This window comes from Prionailurus bengalensis, chromosome C1 (assembly GCF_016509475.1).
Source record: "Prionailurus bengalensis isolate Pbe53 chromosome C1, Fcat_Pben_1.1_paternal_pri, whole genome shotgun sequence".
NCBI lineage: Eukaryota > Metazoa > Chordata > Mammalia > Carnivora > Felidae > Prionailurus > Prionailurus bengalensis.
The window spans coordinates 58,390,445-58,412,247 of NC_057345.1; the positions used below are offsets into that span (position 1 = coordinate 58,390,445).

Below are 21,803 nucleotides of genomic sequence, written 5' to 3' on the forward strand. Positions count from 1 at the left end.
AACTCCAAAAAATTCTCAAATGTAATTCTTCAGTTCTTCCCTATCAAAAGTCCAAACTACATATGAGATACATACTTCCTTCATTCTAAAACAATTAAAAATACAATCTTATAAGGATTATAGAGCTAACAAATAACAATATAGTCATGGCTCTTAGTAATTCTTAATAAATTACTTCTGCCAGGTTGCAAATTAGTATAATGATTTTTTAAAATTCACACTGATATAAAAAAATCCCTTCTAAGGTCAGGTAAAAGGCATGGCACCTGCTCTCAGGACTTTTATTCAACATTATATTGTAGTGTTACTTCCCAGTTACTTCCCAGTATAATAAGGTAAGAAAAACAAACAAAGGCAAAAAGATTACCAAGGAAAAAGTAAACCTTTATTACCTGATGATATGGTCATCTGTAGAAAACCCTAAGAAATCTATAAAAACGATATAACTAATATATAAATATCATATATATTCCTATATACTATCAAGGAACGACTAGAAAATGAAATCCAAACACATTACTATACTAAGTGCTTGACAGATAAATTTAGTAAAATAATGTGTAAGACTCGTATACTAAAAACTACAAAACACTTCTGAGATAAACTATAAAAGACCTAAATAAATGGAGAGACATACCATGTTCATGAAATACAAGATTCAATATTTTTAAGATATCAAGTCTCCAGACTTTAATTTACAGATTCAACAGTACCTCAATAAAAATTCCAGCAGGTTATTCAATGGAGGAAGCATAGCTCTTTTTATTTTAATGGTGTTAAATCAACTGGCCATCAAAGACAAATAAAATATGGAAGGAAGGAAGGAAGGAAGGAAGGAAGGAAGGAAGGAAGGAAGGAAGGAAGGAAAAGAAAGAAAAGAAGAAAGAAGTAAAAAGACATTACACCTTATACAAAATTAACTAATTCATGGACTTAAGTGTAAAATGTAGAAATATAAGACTATATCAAAAACATATAGAAGAAAATCTTAGGGACTTGCAGATAAGCATAGTTTTTAGACTTGGTGGAAGCAATAAAACAAAAACTGATAAACTGGTCCTCATCAAAATTAAAAACTTTTCCTTTCAAAAAACCCATTTAATAGGATGAAAAGATAAGCTACAGAGTAGGAAAAAAAATACCTGTACACACATATGACAAAGAACTAGTATCTAGAATATATAAAGAACTTTGAAAACTCAACAGTAAAGAAACAATCCAATTAGACAATGGGAAGACATGAAGAAACATTTTATCAAAGAGGATATAAATCTGTATTTTTTATAGCAAATAAGTACATGAAAAGACATTCAACTACCACAAAACCCAGCAACTGCACCTGGACCTGACTGTAGTCTTTGTGTGTGTGTGGAGGGGAGGAATATGTACTCTTCACTATGGAGGGAGTTTTGAATGGACCAGAGCAAGAACAAGGTCTGGGCATTCTAGAGATAAGTATTGAGAGAGGACTTCAAATACCTCCATTCAACCTCCGTCTATACTTTCTAATTGATTAAGTTCTTCTTTCCAGTTATCTTTTAACTTGGGCAAAAACCCTACATGCAAAGCATCCCTTGATAGAAACTCAAACTATTCCTTTCAGCAATAAAAACTGTCAAGACACCAGCAAGACCCTGTGTGACTGACCTCAAGACAATGATCAACCTGACCTTTACTGTCCAGCTGCACGTACTCACTGACCTCTGTCCCACATTTTCCTTGCATAAACCCAGAAGTACTGTCAGCACTTTGGATAGTCTTTGAGACATCAGTTAGCTGTGTTCCCAGTGTTGGCCTCACTGAAATAAATTCCTTTCTTGTTTCACCACCACTTGTCTCTCTGCCTTTGGATTTTGTCAGTGGCAAGTGGCCTAACCTACTCTGTTTGGGATCATCAGAGCCAAGTGCTCTTGCACCCATGGGCCCCAGTTACAGTATGAACAGTACACAGAGTAGATACATCAAACAACTAGCATGAACCATGGTCCAGAGCCATCAGGGCAGTGGGGCACACAGAGTCCTAGGGCCCACTCCTTAAGGGTTCCCCTTGTCCATTTACCCCTCATGCACACACACAAACAGCCAGCTTCATGCATTCCCAAAGAGACCATTTAGAACATTTATTTACCAAAGAAATAAAGACTTATGTCCACACAAAAACCTATATGTGAATGTTTATGACAGCTTTACTCATAAATGGCCCCAAACTGGAAACCCAAATGTCCTTCAACAGGTGAATAGTTAAGCAAACTATGGTACATTCATACCATGGACTACTACTCAGTAGTAAAAAGAACAAACTACTGATATACACACCTGGAAAAACTACCAGGGAATTAAGCCTAGTGAAGGAGGAAGAAAGCCAGTATCAAAAGGTTATATACAACATCCTTGAAATGACCAAATTTTAAAAAATGGAGAAACAGATTAATGGCTGCCAGGGATAATGGACAGGGAAGGGGCAAAGGGGCAAAAAGGTAGGTGTGCCTATACAAGGGGAAGGAGGGATCTTGTGGTGATGGCCATGTTCTATATCTTGCCTATAAATGCAAATACCCTGCTTGTGATGATACTACTGTTTTGCAAGATGCTAACACTGGAGGAAACTGGGTGAGGCATATATAGAATCTCTCTGTATTATTTCTTACAACTGTGTATGTGAACCTACAATTATCTCAAAATGAAAAGTCAAATTAAGAAAAATCAAGCAGGCATTTATGTAAAAACTGATTGATCTACAGATTCAACATCATCCTATCAAAATCCCACCAAGTTTTTTTCTTTTATACAAATTGAAAAACTGAATCTAAATATTCATCAAGAACTATACAGTTCAAGGGGCTATGATTCACACAGGAAGTGTTTCCTTTGATTTCTGACCAGAAGTCAAAAGCTAATTAGTTAATTTATTTCATATTATTTTCTTCTATTATATACCTATTCAGAATTTTTAACAAGCCCAATAAAATTTAAATCACAGGGCAAGTCCAAAGAAATAGCCTTTTATCTGGTCAATAATGGGAGAGGGTAGCAGCTTTGTTAAAGATGGAGCTCAGCATTCCCTCTCTCAGTTCATCTTCTCCATATCTATTTCCTAAGCACATCATGTCCTACTGCTCAAGAGATCACTAAATACCCGAAGGCTTCCAGAAAATGAAACCCTGTGAGGCTCTATCCCATGGCCCAAAGAAAGTAAGTACAAGAGGATCTGGCAGAAAGGGGACAGGTCCACACTACACCGGCATAATCACAACTTTAACATTTAATGAGGATTGTTAAATACTTCATATCCTGTACTTATTTAACTAAACTATGGCTGAGTCACTTAAACACATGAACTTTCTAAACATTAAAATATTTTCCTGGCATGCACAGCGTTACCATGAATTAGCTGGAACCTGGCATACTAATCTGAAATGGTTATCTATTGCTAAAACATAATCTGACACCATAGGAGAGACTAAATGTTCAAGGAATTCAAGCCTCCTCAAAATAGCCTTTAAACTTTTTGCTATTGTGACACATTTTACACTTCAAACCAGCACTCACACATATACATATTTACAAACACATACACCCCTGAAACTTGGTTTCATAAAGAAATAATGACCTATACTACATGTGATGTCCTCTGGTTTTACTCTAACATCATTATTTAGATTCTAGTTTTTTTCTCTTTTAAAAAGGGTGGTCACAGCTTACTAAATTGATTTCATAAACTACTAAGGGGTCCCTATGGTGCCTTCGATTTGAAAAACACTGCTATACAAATGTAGTAAAATGTTAACATTTGGGGAATCCTGATGAAGAGCATCCAGGAATTCTTTGTACTGTTTTAGTTGGTTTTTGTAAATCTAAAATTGTCAAAATGAAAAATAAATTTAGGAACCCATCCAATTCATCTGATTAGGGAATAAGATTGCAGAGGCAATGATGATGTCCCATGTACCTTAGTATTTCCTAATTTCCCCTCCCCTTTCCTTACTGGCACACAATTCTTTACAGAAAGCATGCTCTCAATATACACATGCTGAATAAAAAACTTATGGGAAAGTATAGATTAGAAATGACTTCATTAAGGAGCTGGGCCTTCAGAGCAACAGATTTCAGTTGATGAAGTAGGAAAAACATATGCAAAGGGACACAGATTAAAAATTAACACTGGGTTTCATGCTTATAAAATGAGTTTAATCTGTTAATGAAGACTCAAAGACCAAGAATAAATTCACAAAAAAGTCACCAAAGGCCCTATCACAGAAAAATAAAAGGTGATACATGGTAACAAACAAACAAACAAATCTATGAATGTTCTTCTATAAACTCACTGAGCGCCAGGAATGAAGTCTACCCCTTCTCTCTTTAGAAAATTGTAAATTAGAAATATTATACCTCAAAATTCTGTTCCATTATGTTTCCACCTTTACTCAAACTCTCCATAATGGCCTTATTTCGAAGAATATCTTCTTCACTAAGATGTTCTCTTCTTTTTCTTGATTCTAAAACAAGTCCATTCACCAGATAAAAGTCTGCCAAAAAGTTTCCTACTCTTTCCTAAAACAAAATTAAATAATCAAAATAATAAAACATTCAAATATTTCAGAATAATAAAACAAATTAAGTTTATCTTAGATCAAAAAGAAAGTTTCAAAGTAATACACAATATTTTTCCATAAACATGTAACATTTAGGTGAAAATAAATATTCACTTGGTACTTGAACTTAACAAATTATTTTATACATTTTATTAAATTTAAGAATATATATACAATTACACATTTAAAATTTGTAAAGGAAAATTTAAAACACCCAAGATGTATGGTAGTTAATCTGCAAATGAATTAAATCTAAATAGAAATACCACATAGTATTCCTTTAAAATCTACTCCCAAGTAGCACAAAGCTATCTGAAAACTTTATTTAGCTGATAGTCAAACACCATGAGTAACAAGGAGGGGTCAGGGATAATTACTGTTCCCATTTTATAGATAGAAAAAAAAAAGTGGAATAAAAAGAAATAATCTAAATTACATAAGAATCTCTAGCATAACTAGAATTAATTACCTGTTCCAATACTCTATTCTCTAACAGGATCAAACTTCAAGTTACAGCTGCTTGCTGCTTTCAATAAAGAAGAGAGAACAACAGAATAGTTTTGCTCACCAATACAATTACAATTAAGTGCTTACATTATGGATTAGGGATAGGGAAACTCAAGTGATATAAATGATATCAAGAAAAGAATTATTTCCTTTCAATGAAGTCCTTCTTCAACATTAACCTTCACCTTTTTCAGACCCATGGGTGGTCAGTTTCAAACAGCTTACTACAAAAAACATGATCAATAACTTACTGAAAACAAGCTTCTCATTTCTACCTGCATGCAAATCACTTGGTCTCCATCCTCTGATATTTCCTGGCATTCCAAAACTATGTGTTTAGAGTTATTTCCATGTCCACCTTGTTTTTGGTGGCCTCCTTACCAGTCACCAAAAAGTAAGGCATTCTGCACCTGTTTCTACCTACAAAATGGGAACCATAAGTATTACTGACTCCCTCCTTACCTGTCAAAGATTTAAGAAGATCACCTAGACGCTGTTCAAGAGCTTTGAGCTGCTTAGCAGTAGTACTAGATGAATAGCAGCTTCAATTTTTATCTTCTCTTGAAGTGATCCTCTAATGCTGTCCAGAAGAACAGAGTACAAACAAATAAGACTTCAAGCCAACAAAGGGATTGCAGTGTAGGAGCTCACAACTAGGAATCCTATAATACTATTTGTTGCCAAACAGGCTTAGAGAAGAAAGTTGAGGAGCCTATATCTAAAAGTGAGAATTTTTCTGTGGCTGAGCAATACTCAGGTGATAATTCTCACTTTTTGAAATCTTCTAATGAGAAAGAATTTATTAAAAGTAAATTATCATATCAATAAAAATTTTAAGTGTATATTCTTCATAATCCAGCCATTCCATTTCTTGCTGTCTATAATAGACAATGAAAGGGCATGTAAATGGATGATAAACACAACATCATTTATAATGGCAGAAAACTGGGCACAAATGTGTGTTATTCATCAAAATGTCCATAAATAAGAGACTGGATAAATAAACTACAATCCATACTATGGAATACTATGCAGTTGTTAAAAAGAATGAAGTGGCACTACTGATAAGAAAAAGCTTCTAAACAAACTAAAGAGTGGGGAAAAAAAGGTCCAAACCAGTAGATATAACACTAGAAAAAAATAAAGAAATATCAACAACTAAAGCTACATATTACTAGGGATACATATTTATGAATGCAGAACATAAAAAAAAGTTGAGTATACTAATGGATAATCCTTTACAAAGGGCTCTGGGGACTGAGTACTCGTAAAGGGGTACTTTATAACTTTATGTATAAGGTTGTATGGTGATTACTTTTGTATCAACTTGGCTAGACTATGGTGCCCAGCTGTCTGGCTTAACATGTCTCCATGTTGCTATGGAGGTATTTTTTAGATGTAATTAACAGTTAAATCACTAGACTTAGAATAAAGTAGATTACCCTCCACAATGTGGGTAGGCTTCATTCAAACAACTGCCAACCTTAAGAGCAAAGACTAAAATTTCCAAAAGGAAAAGAAATTCTGCCCCAAGGCTGTGACACAGAAACCCTGCCAAAGATTCTAGCCTGTAGATTTTAGATTCAAGACCACATCGACTCTTACCTGAATTTCTGACCTGCTAGAGTGCTCTACAGATTTCAGAGTGGCCATCACCTATATTCACATACATCAATTCCCTTAAATAAATCAATCTCTTCCATACTCCTCCCTCCTTCTCTCTCTATATCTATATATTTATATAGAGATATACATATATCTAGATAGAGATACAGACAGAGATCTACTGATTTCCTCAGAGAACTCTAATACAAGCTGTTTTTATTTTTCCAGGAAGAATATGTTCATTTCTACCATGTGTAATGAAACATAATTTTAAATACATAATTTTTAAAAGCAATAAATCTTGGCCTTCACCTGTATGATGATATATTCTTAACTTTAAAACTTTACCAAATGCTTCTTCATATGTCTAATTAAACATTTTTAACATATTTTGAATAGTCTTATATAACCTCTTGCTGGCAGATGAAGTGGGAATTATGGAAAGAATTTACAATTCACTAATGAGGGAATCTCCATGGAAATTTAATTTAATGACAGTGTTATAGAAATGTAAGCTTATTTAATGTTAGTCATATATATGGACTACTGAGAAACAGATTCTGAGTGAGTAAATAGTTTTGAAGTCAATGTGGAAACAATAAAAAGGTCCAGGGAAATGAATTCAAAAGTGTATCCCTCTTAATGGTCTTCTTAAGGAATAAAAGCATTAGAAATATAATAGAACCATGTGAAGACACTGTTCCCTGTAAATAACAAGGCAGTTGACATCAAGAATCTTTCCCAACATAAAATTCAAATGAGCTGAACTTTCTCTCCTGGCTTCTGTAAAAATAACTTCCAACTCTGTAAACAACCATTATAATTCCCTATCTTTGATTCAAGGAGGAGAGAATAAACTACTGGAAAATAAGTCAGTAAGCTTCCTACACCTCCACCACATTATTTTGGCAACATTAAAAAATAAACAATTTTGTAAACTGAAAAATCAAGATTGGCACATACTGTTTTATCTTCCCGAAAAAGCCATCCTGTTTGGGCACGTGTGAAAGAAATTGATTTGGTTGATAAAGTTGCAGAGTAAATATCACTACTCATTAAGATGTCAACCTCTTCTTCTGTTTCCATCTCTGATTCCTGCAGTGGGAACAAAAGTTAAATATAAAAATCTATGTTTTCAAAGGTTATTAGTACTACATACGAAAATAATCAACAAATTAAAATGTTACAGATTTCAAAAAACAAAAGGTCAGATTCTAAAAAATGTGAAGTACTACTTATCCTAAAAACCAATTACAGAAGTTTAAACTCCATATATCTAACTTAGAATTATGATTAATTATAAGTCTATATATACAGGGTACATGAAATACAATACTTTGTGTTCAAAATATGTCATGGAAACAATACTGACTTATCCATTACAGAAATATAGAGTACGTAGAGCAATTTTAAAAGATTAAGAATTAAGTTGACAGGTCTGAGACAAAATTCCCATATAAAGGTTTTTTTTTAATACAGATGAATCTTACTTTAATTCTTTTTTCATCCAAAGACCCACCACTATCATTTGAGCCTTTCTTTCCTAATAGCTATAAAATGGAAGGAAAGGGGAGATGAGGAGAGAAGGAGAGAAGAGAGGAAGGAAACTTTCTCTATATTCCTTATAGAAAGAAATGGAATCTGAAAATATCAACCCATGGTTTCTAAACTTAGTAAGTAGTCTTATTTCAAGTTTATCCTCTACATATTCCCCAGGGCTGGCATATAATAACTGATTATTTTTTTTTTGCTTATTTTTTATTTTTGAGAGAGAGAGACAGAGCATTAGCTGGGGAGGGGCAGAGAGAAAGGGAAAAAACAGAATCCAAAGCAGGCTCCATCCAGGCTCCGAGCTGTCAGCCCAGAGCCTGAAGTAGGGCTTGAACTCATTAACAGAGATCATGACCTGAGCCAAAGTCAGACACTTAACCGACTGAGCCACCCAGGCACCCCTGATTGTTATTGTTTTAAATGAGAAAAAAAAGATTTGTGCTTGCTTCAGAGGCAGAAGACTTACTGATCAGGTGTGGGACGGTAAATGAGTAGGTATAAAATGAGGTTCTGTCCTGTAATAGGCCAAGAGAGAGAATCTCTGATACTTTAAGACTACAGTGTCCTAAGGGGGGGGGGGGGGGGGGGGGGGGGGGGGGGGGGGGGGGGGGGGGGGGGGGGGGGGGGGGGGGGGGGGGGGGGGGGGGGGGGGGGGGGGAAGAGAGAAAAGGCAGAAACTGGGGAAAAAGAATTGTCCACAGGATTTACATCCTGATTTCTAACTTCCTGAGAGGTCTGTTTTCTATTCTTCCCCACCAAACTTCACACAGATTTAGTCCATTTCTGAATCTATGGAACTACAGAAAAAAACAGCAATACCTTGGGACTGCAATAGTACCATTTCCTGCACACTTACAAGAGAAAAATGAAAAATCTTGACATTAATGCTAAAGCTAAAGAGGTAAAAACGTAGTCCCAGTGAACAAACTAATTCTGAACACAATTTTCTAAAGAAAAACTTTGGCTGTCATAGGTTGCATAGAACTAACTGTTAAACATTGTTTCAAATGTGTTATAAATCAATTAGGATTTTATGTATTAGCTTGCGAACAACACTTTAGATAAATAACACTATCTATGAAGAAACGTGCCTTAACTTTTGAAAACCCTCTTTTCAAATAAACTTTTGGAACAGAACTCTTCTATAAAATCATAGACTGACCATCTCCTAACCACATCATTGAAAAAGACCAATTGTTGATTCATTCATTCAACAAACATTTATTGAACAGCTATTATTTATGTATATTAGTATAAACAACCACTCCCTGTTTGAGGATTAATGTTTAAAATCTAGCTTTGCTGTATTTTTTTAGGCATAAAACACACACACACATACCCTAAATACCAATCCTTTAGTGATCTCATTGATACTATAACATTAGCTAATACTTATATAAATAGCCTTAATCTCTGGCTTCTATTTCAATACCATGCTTCTAGCTCATTTGTTGCCTAGTTAGCTATCCTGTTGTCTTTAATATGCAAGAGCTCAAATTATTTAACAAATTATCCGAGAGTCTAGAATAAAGGCTGGTAAACTACGGCCAGTAGGGCAAATCCAGTGTACCACCTGTTTCTATAAATAAAATTTTATCGGAGTATAGCCATACTCATTCATTTCAATACTGTCAATAGTTGTGACAGAGACCATCTGGTCCAAAAATATATCTAAATATCTGAAACATTTACTGTTTTTCCCTCTACAGAAAGAGTTTGCCAAACTCTAGCCTAGAATGCACTGATGCAAAATATCAGGAACCAGAGAATACAACTAAAAGAACCACAGGGAACAGAGTAAGAAAGACATATAAATGAATATAGCATTAGAAGCTCTATGATACCAGATTTAGTGGGAGCATAAAGAATATAATGGTCTCCTGGCAAGGGAAGAAGTGACACTAAGTAGGTGTCCCACAAGTGTGGAAGTGGTGCAAGAAGAGCATTCCAGGAAGCAGAAACTGTGAACAATGGAATGAAGTACTATATAGCCTGGCACATCTGAAAAACTGTAAACAGCTCAGTAATAAGGGTATCTAAGATAGCAAGGTAAAAACAGGGCAGAAAAGTGAGCAAAAGCCACATCACAGAAGGTTCCATGCCATGCCAAGGAATTTGGATTTCATTCTTTAGGAAATAAAGACCTTTTATTTTTTTTTATTTTTTAAGATTTTTTGTAGAAGTTTACTTATTTGGGGGTCGGGGGCAAAGAGAGAGAATCCAAGCAGAATCCACACTGTCAGCACAGAGCTTGATCTGGGGTTCAATCCCACAAACTGAGACATCATGACCTGAGTCAAAATCAAGAGTTGGATGCTTAACCAACTGAGCCACCCAGGTGCCCCAAAATAGAGATCTTTTAAAGTACATTTAAGGAAGGCAGATTTCATGAATTTGCTTTCAATGTTCAATCTATCTCCAATATGTGAGATAATTTAGAAGCAGACAAGAAGGGGGACAGGAAGATCATGTAGAAGACTTTTGCAATGGTCCAGTTGAGAAATAATAAATACCCAGATTGTGTCAATAATGGTATGATTAAAAAGAGGTAATAATAAGACATTAGGGAGACAGAAAGGACCACACATGTTCTCTAATTAGAACATGGAATATAAGAAAATATTTCAAAAATAACTCAGTTTTCTGGTTGAATAGAAAATGATATCATTCACCAAAACAAGGACAATGGGAGAAAGAGCAGGTTTGGAGTTTGGAGAGGAAAAAAATGAATTTACTTTTAGATGAGCTAAATTTTGAGGTACCTGGGAGACCTACATGATATCCATGAGGAATTTAAGTAGACAGATCTCCATTTAGAGATCTACCTGGTAGAAATATATATTTGTGAATCATTATAGCAGGGAATGAGAACCATACTGAGGATGCAAGAGGTGGCAGAGAAAAGGGAATTGGAAAAAAGAATAAGAAGAGAAGGGAAAAGAACCACTGACCAAAGTCAAATCCTAAGAAAATGAAAATTTTAAGAACTGAGTTACCAATAACAGCAAATACTTCAAAGAAGTTCGATAGATGGTTGAAGCAAGTACACTGATTATAGCAAACAAACATCATGTAAAATCCCAAACCTATTTCCATTTCCAGATCTCCTAATTCTAACCTTGGCACCACCATGATTCTACTCCAAGATAGAAGCACTACACTCACCCTTAAATCTTTCCAATTCTTAATTCACTACACTCAAACTACTAGCAAGTCATAGTCTTTCATTCTGGGAAATGTAAGTCATAATCTCTTTGTCTTAAGTATTCACTGTACCATCCTGGTCAAGATCCTTACCACTTCTCACCTGTGGAACTGTAAAAATGTCTCCCATAAATTCCCTGCCTCCAATGTCTCCCTCTTCCAATCCATCTTACATACTAGTTGTGTGATCTTGGAAATGTCATTTAACATCTATAAATCTTAATTTTCTAATCTGTAAAATGGGGAAAATAAAACCATTTGCTCTGATAGGTTATTTTAAAGATTTAATGAGTAAAGCTGCAAAGCACTTAAATTACTTGTGGATCAAATCAACACCTTGTTTAAAAATATGACTCTTGGGGCGCCTGGGTGGCGCAGTCGGTTAAGCCTCTGACTTCAGCCAGGTCACGATCTCGCGGTCCGTGAGTTCGAGCCCCGTGTCGGGCTCTGGGCTGATGGCTCGGAGCCTGGAGCCTGTTTCCCATTCTGTGTCTCCCTCTCTCTCTGCCCCTCCCCCGTTCATGCTCTGTCTCTCTCTGTCCCAAAAATAAATAAACGTTGAAAAAAAAAATTAATTAAAAAAAAATTAAAAATAAATAAATAAATAAATAAATAAATAAATAAATAAAAATATGACTCTTTGGGGGCTCCTGGGTGGCTCAGTCAGTTAAGGATCCAGCTTCAGCTCAGGTCATGATCTCAGGGCTTGTGAGTTCGAACCCCGCATCAGGCTCTGTGCTGGCAGTTCAGAGCCTGGAGTCTCTTCGGATTCTGTGTCTCCCTCTCTGCCCCTCCCCCACTCATTCTCTGTCTTTCTCTCTCTCAAAAATAAACGTTAAAAAAATATATATGTGGGGTGACTAGGTGGCTCAGTCGGTTAAGCATCCGACTTCGGCTCAGGTCATGATCTCACGGTTTATGAGTTTTGGCCCCGCATCGGGCTCTGTGCTGACAGCTCGGAGCCTGCAGCCTGCTTCGAATTCTGTGTCTCCCTCTCTCTCTGCTCATACTCTGTCTCTCAAAAATAAATAAATGTTAAAAAACATATATATGACTCTCTGGGGTTGCCTGGATGGCTCAGTTGGTCAAGCATCTGACTCTTGGTTTCTGCTCAGGTCACGACCTCACAGTTAGTGATTTCGAGCCCCGCATCAGGCTCCATGCTGGCAGTGCAGAGCCTGCTTGAAATTCTATCTCCTTCTCTTTATGACCCTCCCATACTCTATCAAAATAAATAATAATTTTTTTTTTAAATCTTAAAAAAAAAGAATATGACTCTCTGTTGCCAACTACAGCAGATCCTAGTATGTGGCTTTTAAAGTGTTTCATAAACCACATTCCCATGCTCAATAAGAGATCTTCACTGCAGTCAGATCTCTTTTCTCAAACAGACCATTCTCATTCCTATTTCCCTGAATTTATTCATCCCTTTTCTTCCATAAGGAATACCTCCTTTTTCTTCCCTTTACCAATCTAAATTTTCATTGCTCACTGCCAGTTAGGAAACTATGTCAGTATTGAATTAAATAATAATATTTAATATAAATGCATATAAGATAATTAAGGTCTCATGAATACATATGGTAGTAGGAAGGTCTAATCTAAGAGATATTAAGAAAGGAGCCACAGGATATGATGAATGACAACATGGGGAAATGAAGTGTTGAAAAATAAAAACAAAAGAAAAGCAACAGTGGCAAAATAAGATGTTGACTTGAAAACATTTTTAAGGCTATCAATGATACAAAGATACAGGAAAAGCTTTTTCTTGGTTTATAGTAGGGAAATGGCCATCCAGGGAACAAAGGATAAAAATAGTGTATATATGTTTTTCAACGGTGGTTGTGGAAACAATACCAACAGGGAAATATGATGTGACAGAAGGAAGATAAATTTGTATTCTAAGATGGAAAAGATAGAGAAAAGTAGCCAAAGAGTTAGGGATAGTAAAAGAGTACAAAAAGAGTGACAGACAGCCAAAAGAGGTGCTGCTATTAAGGAAACAGAGATTGTCAGCAAAATTAAAAGAAGCTAAGGTAGCAAGATAATAAATGGTAAAAGGCCAGCACAGGTTCAACAAATGAGAGCTACAAATGAGAACTAAGAGAAGCTGGAGATCCTTTAACCAGGAGATCATCAGTGAATTATGAAGAAACAATCTCATTGGAATGCTCAGGATGAAGACCAGAAAATTAAAAAAAAAAAAAAAAAAAATTTGTAGTAAAGAAATGAAAGCTTTGGGAATGAACCATCTCACCTATACTTTATGCCTTTTAAAACAATTACACTGAGGCTTGGTTGCATACATACATTTTTACAAAAGCATTTAGAGGAACACTGATAAGACGACATGCTCACCTCATGGTGTATTCGCTGATAAACTTTTTGTTCATTGTCTAATACTACAAAAGATTCAGAGGGTGCCGCATCCCCATTGAAAATGAAGCTTAAATCCCCTCGTTGGCACTTCATGTCAGTAAAGTCTATGAGAGTAGTGTCAAGCCTGTGAAAGACGGGTAGATGAGAAATCCTGACAAATAAAATTTTGATAAAACTCCATAATAATTAAACAAGCTTCATTGCTTCTACCAAGGTACTAATACCATACTTCAAAGTCAAACTTACTGTTAAGGCTAAAGTATTTTATTTAAAAACACTGAAAGAATATTTAAATAATATTCCATTTTTCCTATAGTTCATTTTCTGAATAAACCCTTCATTAATCCAGAAAAAAAAATATTGTTTCCATATTGTTCAAGTATTTCCCTAACTATACCCTTGTTCCCTACCATTTCCCTTACTGCAGCTACTCCATAAAAGTTACTTCAACTGTGAAGGGCATAAAAGGAAAGTAAACTTGTCTAACATTCTTTGATACCAATAAGACCATGCTGCTAGCTCAGCAGAGTATATAGAAAGGGTACAGAAATGGATGGACCACATTCTTAGATTAAGGACTGTGTTTCCAATCTTGCTCTTTTGATCTACTACATCTATGCCTTATGGTGAGCCATCTGATACCAAACCTTGCTTCATCCTTCAACTAGATAAATCATTTAACTTACTCCAAATTCTTGTCCTGTTTGACTCTCTGATTCAGATTAGCATTCTTTCCCAACATCTCCACAGCCTAAAAATTTATGGATCATTACTGTATCAAAGATTCACGGACTTAACATACTTGTATGTTTATTGTAGTCTTTAGTAACCAAGACCTGGCATGGTCTAGCTCAATGGATTGGTCTCAAATAAATTCCACAAACCACTGTTTGCTGAAATTCAGGAGAATACTAGAATGGAAAACTTCACAAGTACCCTAAAATGTTTCAATCTTGTACCAAACTTTGTAGGAGATCCCATTGGGACCTCTTTTACTGAAAGATAGTCCTTAATCGAAAAAATGGGTTGACAAAGCAGTTAAGAGATGCTGATCACACCCTGGCTGCTGAGTTTCTAAGAATTCATTACCTTGTAAGTTATTCAATTCTCATGCTAGACTAGGCAAAGTGAATGAGCATTCTTGGTTTCCCTACACAGAAAAAAATCTGAGAACTGAAACATATCTTATATGCTGCATCAAAAAGAGTAACTGGGGTCGTATATAATTTATCAACAAAACTAGTACCTTTTAAAAGTGAAGGTGATACCATTAATAATTTTGCCAGGACAATAGCGATGAATCAACAGCAAACAAGGAAGTATGGTTACCTTATGTATAAGGGCCTCCTTTCTGAGCCATATAAAATATATACACCCCTCAGAATGAAATCAAGAAGCCCTAAAAAAAGCAAGTCACCAACTCCTGTAGGAGTGAATCCTGCCTGCTGCTTTATAGCTGAATTCTAGCTCCTGATTCACCTCCAGGGGCCAGCCTGTACTACTGAACACATCCTGTTACTACTTGTACATGTGGTGTAAGAAAATAATGCCAGTAAAAGAGGCTCATCCCCTACCTCTGTAAGATGTGGGCTACTGAATATCAAAAAGGAACAGATAATTTTATATCAGTGATCTATGTGGACTTCAAGCTGCAGCTACCAGAAAACTCTATACCTCACATAAAAGACGAAATGAAACAGAACAATCTTCTGCATCCATTTCCTTCTTGCCCATCCTGGATGAGAGTGGTAGTGGGTTGGTAGTGGATGTAAGCGTAGTGAAGGGAGAGATACACAGAGACAGAGACAGAAAGACAAAGACAGACTGACATGGTGACATTTGAAACCTTAGATCTAGCTAGACCTAAAATGAGTCATAGTCAATTTTTATTTCATTTGTTTTTATAATTTGCAACTGAAAGACGACTGTCTAATGCATCTTCTACAATATCCCTGACATATTAGATGATCTACTAAGCTTTATTACACATGCCTTATAATGACATAACTTGTCATGATGGTATTTTAAATTATTAACTAGTCCTTGCTTTAAGCCTATGAGTCTAAATATATTCTATTTTTACCATGTAATTAGCCATTAAAAATATATAATTATACAAATGCAAAGATTGGAACTAAAAATGTTCAAAAAAATCAATAGAAAATGTTGTTTTTAAGATAAAAGCTTGGAGAATGCCAAATAACACTGCAAAAGGACATAATAGAGGTTTGCCTTGAGACAAGAAAAGCCTGAAATGAGGCAAAGTTTGCAAACTTTGCTCTGATCATTTCAGTCAGCGCTCATAAGATTACCTCATAATTATTAATAGTGAAAATGTTAATATTCTCAACAATAAAGTTGCTCATACTTTCCTACTTCCACTAAAGTATTAATTTCTCCTTGGTATCAGAAAAGGTATTTTAAATGATCACATGGCTGTCATGAAATAAAAGTAAACTTTAAAGATTTCTGTGAACATACTTTAAAATTCAGTTTCATTTGAAGTGATGTTTAAAAAAAAACTAATCGGGCGTGCCTCGGTGGCTCAGTTGGTTTAAGCATCTGACTTCAGCGCAGGTCATAATCTCAGAGTTCATGGGTTCAAGCCCTGCATCGGGCTCTGTGCTTCCAGCTCAGAGCCTGGAGCCTGCTTCAGATTCTGTGTCTCCTTCTCTCTCTGCCCCTACCCTGCTTGTGCTCTGTCTCGCTCAAAAATAAACATTAAAAAAAATTATAAATAAATAAAAACTAATCATCTCATGATGTTTACATTTGAAAGTTTTTATTTAATGTTAATGGATTATTTTTCATTACATTCTTCTCATCTATGCAAAAAACTTTTGCAATATGTCCTAAAAGCCAGCCTCTCCATTAACCTGGTAAACTTCAGTAATGACAGCTTTAGAACCTATCACATCTCTCCTTTATCCTCAGCTGCTTTAAGTCCCAGGTCTGAGTATCTTGCTAAATTATAGGAGCTTCCTCTTTTTTTTCTAAGTTTATTTATTTATTTTGAGAGAGGAAGAGAGACAGACAGACAGACAGACAGTACTAGTGGAGGAGGGGAAGAGAAAGAGGGAGAGATAATTCAAAGCAGATTCCATGCTGTCAGCACAGAGGCTGGTGCGGAGATTGAATTTACCAACTGTGAGAACATGAAATCAAGATTCGGATGCTTAACTGACTGAGACACCCAGGCACCCCTAAATTATAGTAACTTCCTTCTCATCTATATTCTCTGACACAATTATTCTCCCTCAGGCTTTTATTCTTATGTCTCTATTTTAACCATTTGCAGCTTTACTACCTGTATTTATTATATAATATGCATCATATCATTTACTTTTAAAAGTCATATATAAATGTGAAATAATTTTTAAAGCCTCTTTTTTTTTCTAGGAATCAAATAGAACTAACACTAACCTTTTTTAAAGTAGCACAAGGAATATAATAATATTCTCCCAAATTATCTGCTACCTTTGGCAAGCACCTATAGTAAACATTTTTATTTATTTTTTTTTAATTTTTTTTTTAATGTTTATTTATTTTTGAGATAGAGACAGAGCATGAACGGGGGAGGGGCAGAGAGAGAGTGAGACACAGAATCTGAAACAGGCTCCAGGCTCTGAGCTGTCAGCACAGAGCCCGACGCGGGGCTCGAACTCACGGACCGCGAGATCATGACCTGAGCCGAAGTCGGATGCTTAACCGACTGAGCCACCCAGGCGCCCCTATAGTAAACATTTTTAAATTGATGAGTAATTTTTGATGAAATCATATATATTCTTAACAGGTTGCTTAAGTAAATCTACATAATTATCAAATCCTTTCCTCCTTTTTTTTTTCCATGTTTTTCTGCATTTTGCAAGGTTTCTAATAATGACCATGAATTTAATGTACATAAGCACTTTCATAATTAGAAACATCATTAGAGGTTATTTTTTAAAAACAAAAACCTGAAACTTCTACCTTACTCAAATTCTATTTCTTGAGAACAAATACCCTAGAACTTACTTTCAACTAAAGATTATCTCTTCACTAAAATTCAATATATCTCATAATAAATCTCAGAGTTGACTCTAAAATTTCTGCCTTGTGACATGGTAGGAACAGACATGAAGTCAGAGGTCCTGGCCCAGCCATTAATTCGCAATATGCTCCTATAAAAATCACATCACCTGTCTGAATTTTCTCATCTATAAAATAAAGAGTCTATATGAAATAATCTTTCAAGATACTTCCAGTTCTAGACCCTTACATGTCCAAATTAATATTCTAGAGATATGCAAAATTATAGAGATAGATATACAAAATTAATATTCTAGAGATATGCAAAATTATAGATAGATATACAAAATTATATATATATAATTTATAAATATACTAAAATATGTATATATATAAGTTGGCATATTTGCCAGTTTTATATATTTACATATGTATAATTTATAAACATACCTGTATTAATACAAAGACATAAAGAATGATAAAAGTAAATTCTGAAATGAGTAACATAAATAATTGCCCATTAGATCGAAAAGTCAATATTAATTTTAAAAAGAAGAAAATTAAAATTAGCCTTCAAGTTTTTACTAGAAGGAACAGATGATTAGATGAATGGATGGATACAGGAGGGAAGGGTATGAGAGGGTTGGAAAAAAAAGGACAAGAGTTGTGTCTTCCTTATGGGTCACTTATTCTTTAAAAAAAGTCAGGATCAGAGAGATAACCATCTTAAATCTTCTCAGTATTATACCATGATCTTCACTGTTTCCCTGCTAGATAATCTGTAGTTGAATTAGAATTAATACCTTTGTTTTAGTCAAGATTTTATGTCTTTGGTTCCTTATCTGTAGGATGTCTCAAATAAGATAAAATAGTGTAAATATGTAACAGCATGTTTAAGTTATAAAATACTACATTCAAATGTAACCTATTACTACAGAAACAAAAGCTTCCTATAAATCTCAATTTTCTGTTACTCAGAAAAAAATCAAATCACCTTACCTGATATTGATACCTTGTTTGTATATCTTACATGCATCAGAAGGCAGAATTCGGGAAAGTAAAGGCACTGTATTTTTAAAAAGAAAAGATAAAAAATAACTACCTGAAGTTCTGAGACACTACAAATTTCTTAATTAGAAAAAGAGTAATGTAAATATTCTACTAATTCACTAAAATTGTAACAATTCTCCTTTAAAATCGTTTTTTCCATTTAAAATAGCATATAAGGCAATTTTGAGCAACTTCAAATATCTACTATTCAATTGTAATTGCTGTGTAGTTCACCATTCTGCCCACGCATCCACCCACCAACACACACAAGTAGCTGAGTCAATACAATGCCACTTTGGGGTACATATTGTAGGACATTATTATAGATGAGAAAACAGTGCCCTATGGCAACTAAACCATCAGGAATGGGTAACCTGACAGACCTGGATCCTATCTACTCCTATAAATACAATTTCATTAAATAGCAGGAGAGCAATAGAGCAATTTGCATTTTCCAATTCTACGATGACTTTTCCTCCCTCATGTAAACTGAACAATCAAGTTCTCTATATCTTAAATTATCACAGCATAATCTGAGAGTTTAACACAGCACTCCAAAAGTAGCATAATTCACTGAACTTAACAATGAACAGTCTGTATATTTTAATTTTGGTTTTGCTGTCATTTACTCCTTGGTCCTAAGAAAAGTTTCTAAACCTAAAGTTTTCCATTTATAATATACAAATAACAGTCTCAAAAATGGATATTTTGTAGATTATGAGATAAAGAAAGTTTAAAAACTACTAGTTTTCCTGTTGAAATGTGCTATATACGTGATGCTATACTTGAAGTCATGATTATGATACTATAAATTACTTAACGCTTTTACAGTATATAAAGGACTTCCTTCAAAAAATAATTTCATTTCATCCACACATAAACAAAATTTGTAATATCTGGGGCAGTTATTATTCCCATGTAAAAATGAAGAAACTGAAGGGGGTCCCTGAGTGGCTCAGTCAATGAAGCATGACTCGGTTTCAGCTCAGGTCATGATCCTACAGTTGTGAGATCAACCCCTGTATCAGGCTCCTTGCCCAATAGCATGGAGCCTGCTTAGGATTCTCTCTCTGCCCCTTTCCCGCTCAAGCTTGTGAGCGTGCGTGTGCTCTCTCTCAATCTCTCTCTCTCAAAATAAATAAATAAACTTAAAATAAAATAAAGAAAATGAGGCCCATGAAAGACATGTGATTTGCCACATCAAATAGGAGCCATGACTTCTGATTACAATTTAAAGGTTTTCTATATCTAAAAACCTAAGGTGGAATAGTTTAGTTGCCTTCAGATTTGCTGTTAACCAAGTCTGAGGCTATTTTCAGCCAAACACTAAATATAACAGCATGAGAAAGGGTGTGCATGCTCCACTACCTCTAAATCAAACCTAATCCTGGAGCTCAATATTTCTTAACTTCCTCTTATTTCTGGGTTGCCTTTTTTTTTTTTTTTTTTTAGTATTAGAGTTAAAAAAAAAAAACTGTCATGATTATTTAGCATTTTATGTTTGAAAAAGGAATTTATAAGTTCTCCCTTCTTCATTTTTTTTTTTTTTAAGTAGGCTCCACACCCAGTGTGGGGCTTGAACTCACAACCCTGAGATTAAGAGTCACATGCTCTACCAACCAAGCCAGCCACACACCTTGATATTAGGAGTTTTGACAATGGAAAGAATCATGCCTAAACTCTAGAAAAAAAGCTTACTAATCAAATCTAACAATAGGGATTATTCAGAGCTTTTTAATCCCAAGTGTCTAAATTAAATGTAGCCAATGAGTTTAGTTTTTAGAATTATACATGCCATCTAACCATCAGGTGCTAATAGTTTTGATATGAAAGCAGTAAAATCTTTTATCAACAATGAAACAGATGTGCTGACTTTTTTCTATCAATCCTCAAAGAAGCAGTACTTTTAACAAATACCTCAATGGTTACATCATGAATTTGATTACACAACATTTATAAATATATTTATAACTAGATATTTGCACAATTTCAGCAGTGATTACATCTATTTCCATTGCTTCATATAACTGAAACGTTACTTTCAAAATATTTTAAAACAGGGGTGCCTGGGTGGCTCAGTTGGTTAAGTGTCTGATTCTTGATTTCTGCTCAGGGCATGATCTCACAGTTTCTGAGCCCCATGTCGGGCTCTGCGCAGAGCCTGCTTGGGATTCTCTCCCTTTAATCCTCCCCTGCTTGCACTGTCTCTCTCAAAATAAATATATAAACTTAAAAAAAGTATTAAAATATTTTAAAACATTTGCTCAGCAAGATAAATTGACTATTTTAAATTTACACCACTAACAGTTTCTAAGAGAATCAGTTAAAAAGCCAATATACTCAAGGGACAACCTTGAATATAAGCTCACCAAGCAGGACTAGGGTTTCTAAAGATGCTAAAAAAAAAAAAAACAAAACAAAACAAAAACAAAAAACTGGGTAAAAAAACAGTAATCAGGCTTTAAACCAATCTAACTTGGAGTTCTTTTATTATACAAAGCTACTACAAACCTTTTTCCCTCAGTGTTCTAAGACACCTGGGCTTCTGAATGATATATAAAGCATAAAGGCAAGGTAGGCCTGCAAAGTAACAAAATCATGTGTGGTTTTGATACAGCCCAAACTAACCTGATTTGCTAGAGTTGTAACAATGTTGGAAAGAACTGACTATTTCACAAATCAAAACTTTACATTTAGAGAATAAACACACTAGGAAAACTTTAATCATTCATTCTATATACATTATTATGCAACGGTTTGAAGTACTTCGTCATGAACTAATATGGAATTAATGCCTAATATTAGATACATTAAGTAAAAATGACAAATTGCATAATGATATAATGGCATGATCCCATAAAAAAAAACTAATTCTGAGGATATATATACACATATATATGTATTCAC

General features: G+C 34.9%; 1 protein-coding gene across 2 annotated transcripts in view; it reads right to left on the minus strand.

Annotated features, from left to right (window-relative positions):
- Positions 1–21,803, minus strand: part of ANKRD13C (ankyrin repeat domain 13C) — a 91,095-nt gene that overhangs the window by 20,753 nt on the left and 48,539 nt on the right. For both annotated transcript variants that reach the window (XM_043575258.1, XM_043575259.1), the window contains exons 6-9: positions 18,846–18,912; positions 13,818–13,962; positions 7,668–7,799; positions 4,390–4,551 (exon numbers count right to left, since the gene is read on the minus strand). In XM_043575258.1, coding sequence (XP_043431193.1) covers positions 4,390–4,551; positions 7,668–7,799; positions 13,818–13,962; positions 18,846–18,912 — 506 coding nt within the window. The remainder of the gene's footprint in view (positions 1–4,389; positions 4,552–7,667; positions 7,800–13,817; positions 13,963–18,845; positions 18,913–21,803) is intronic.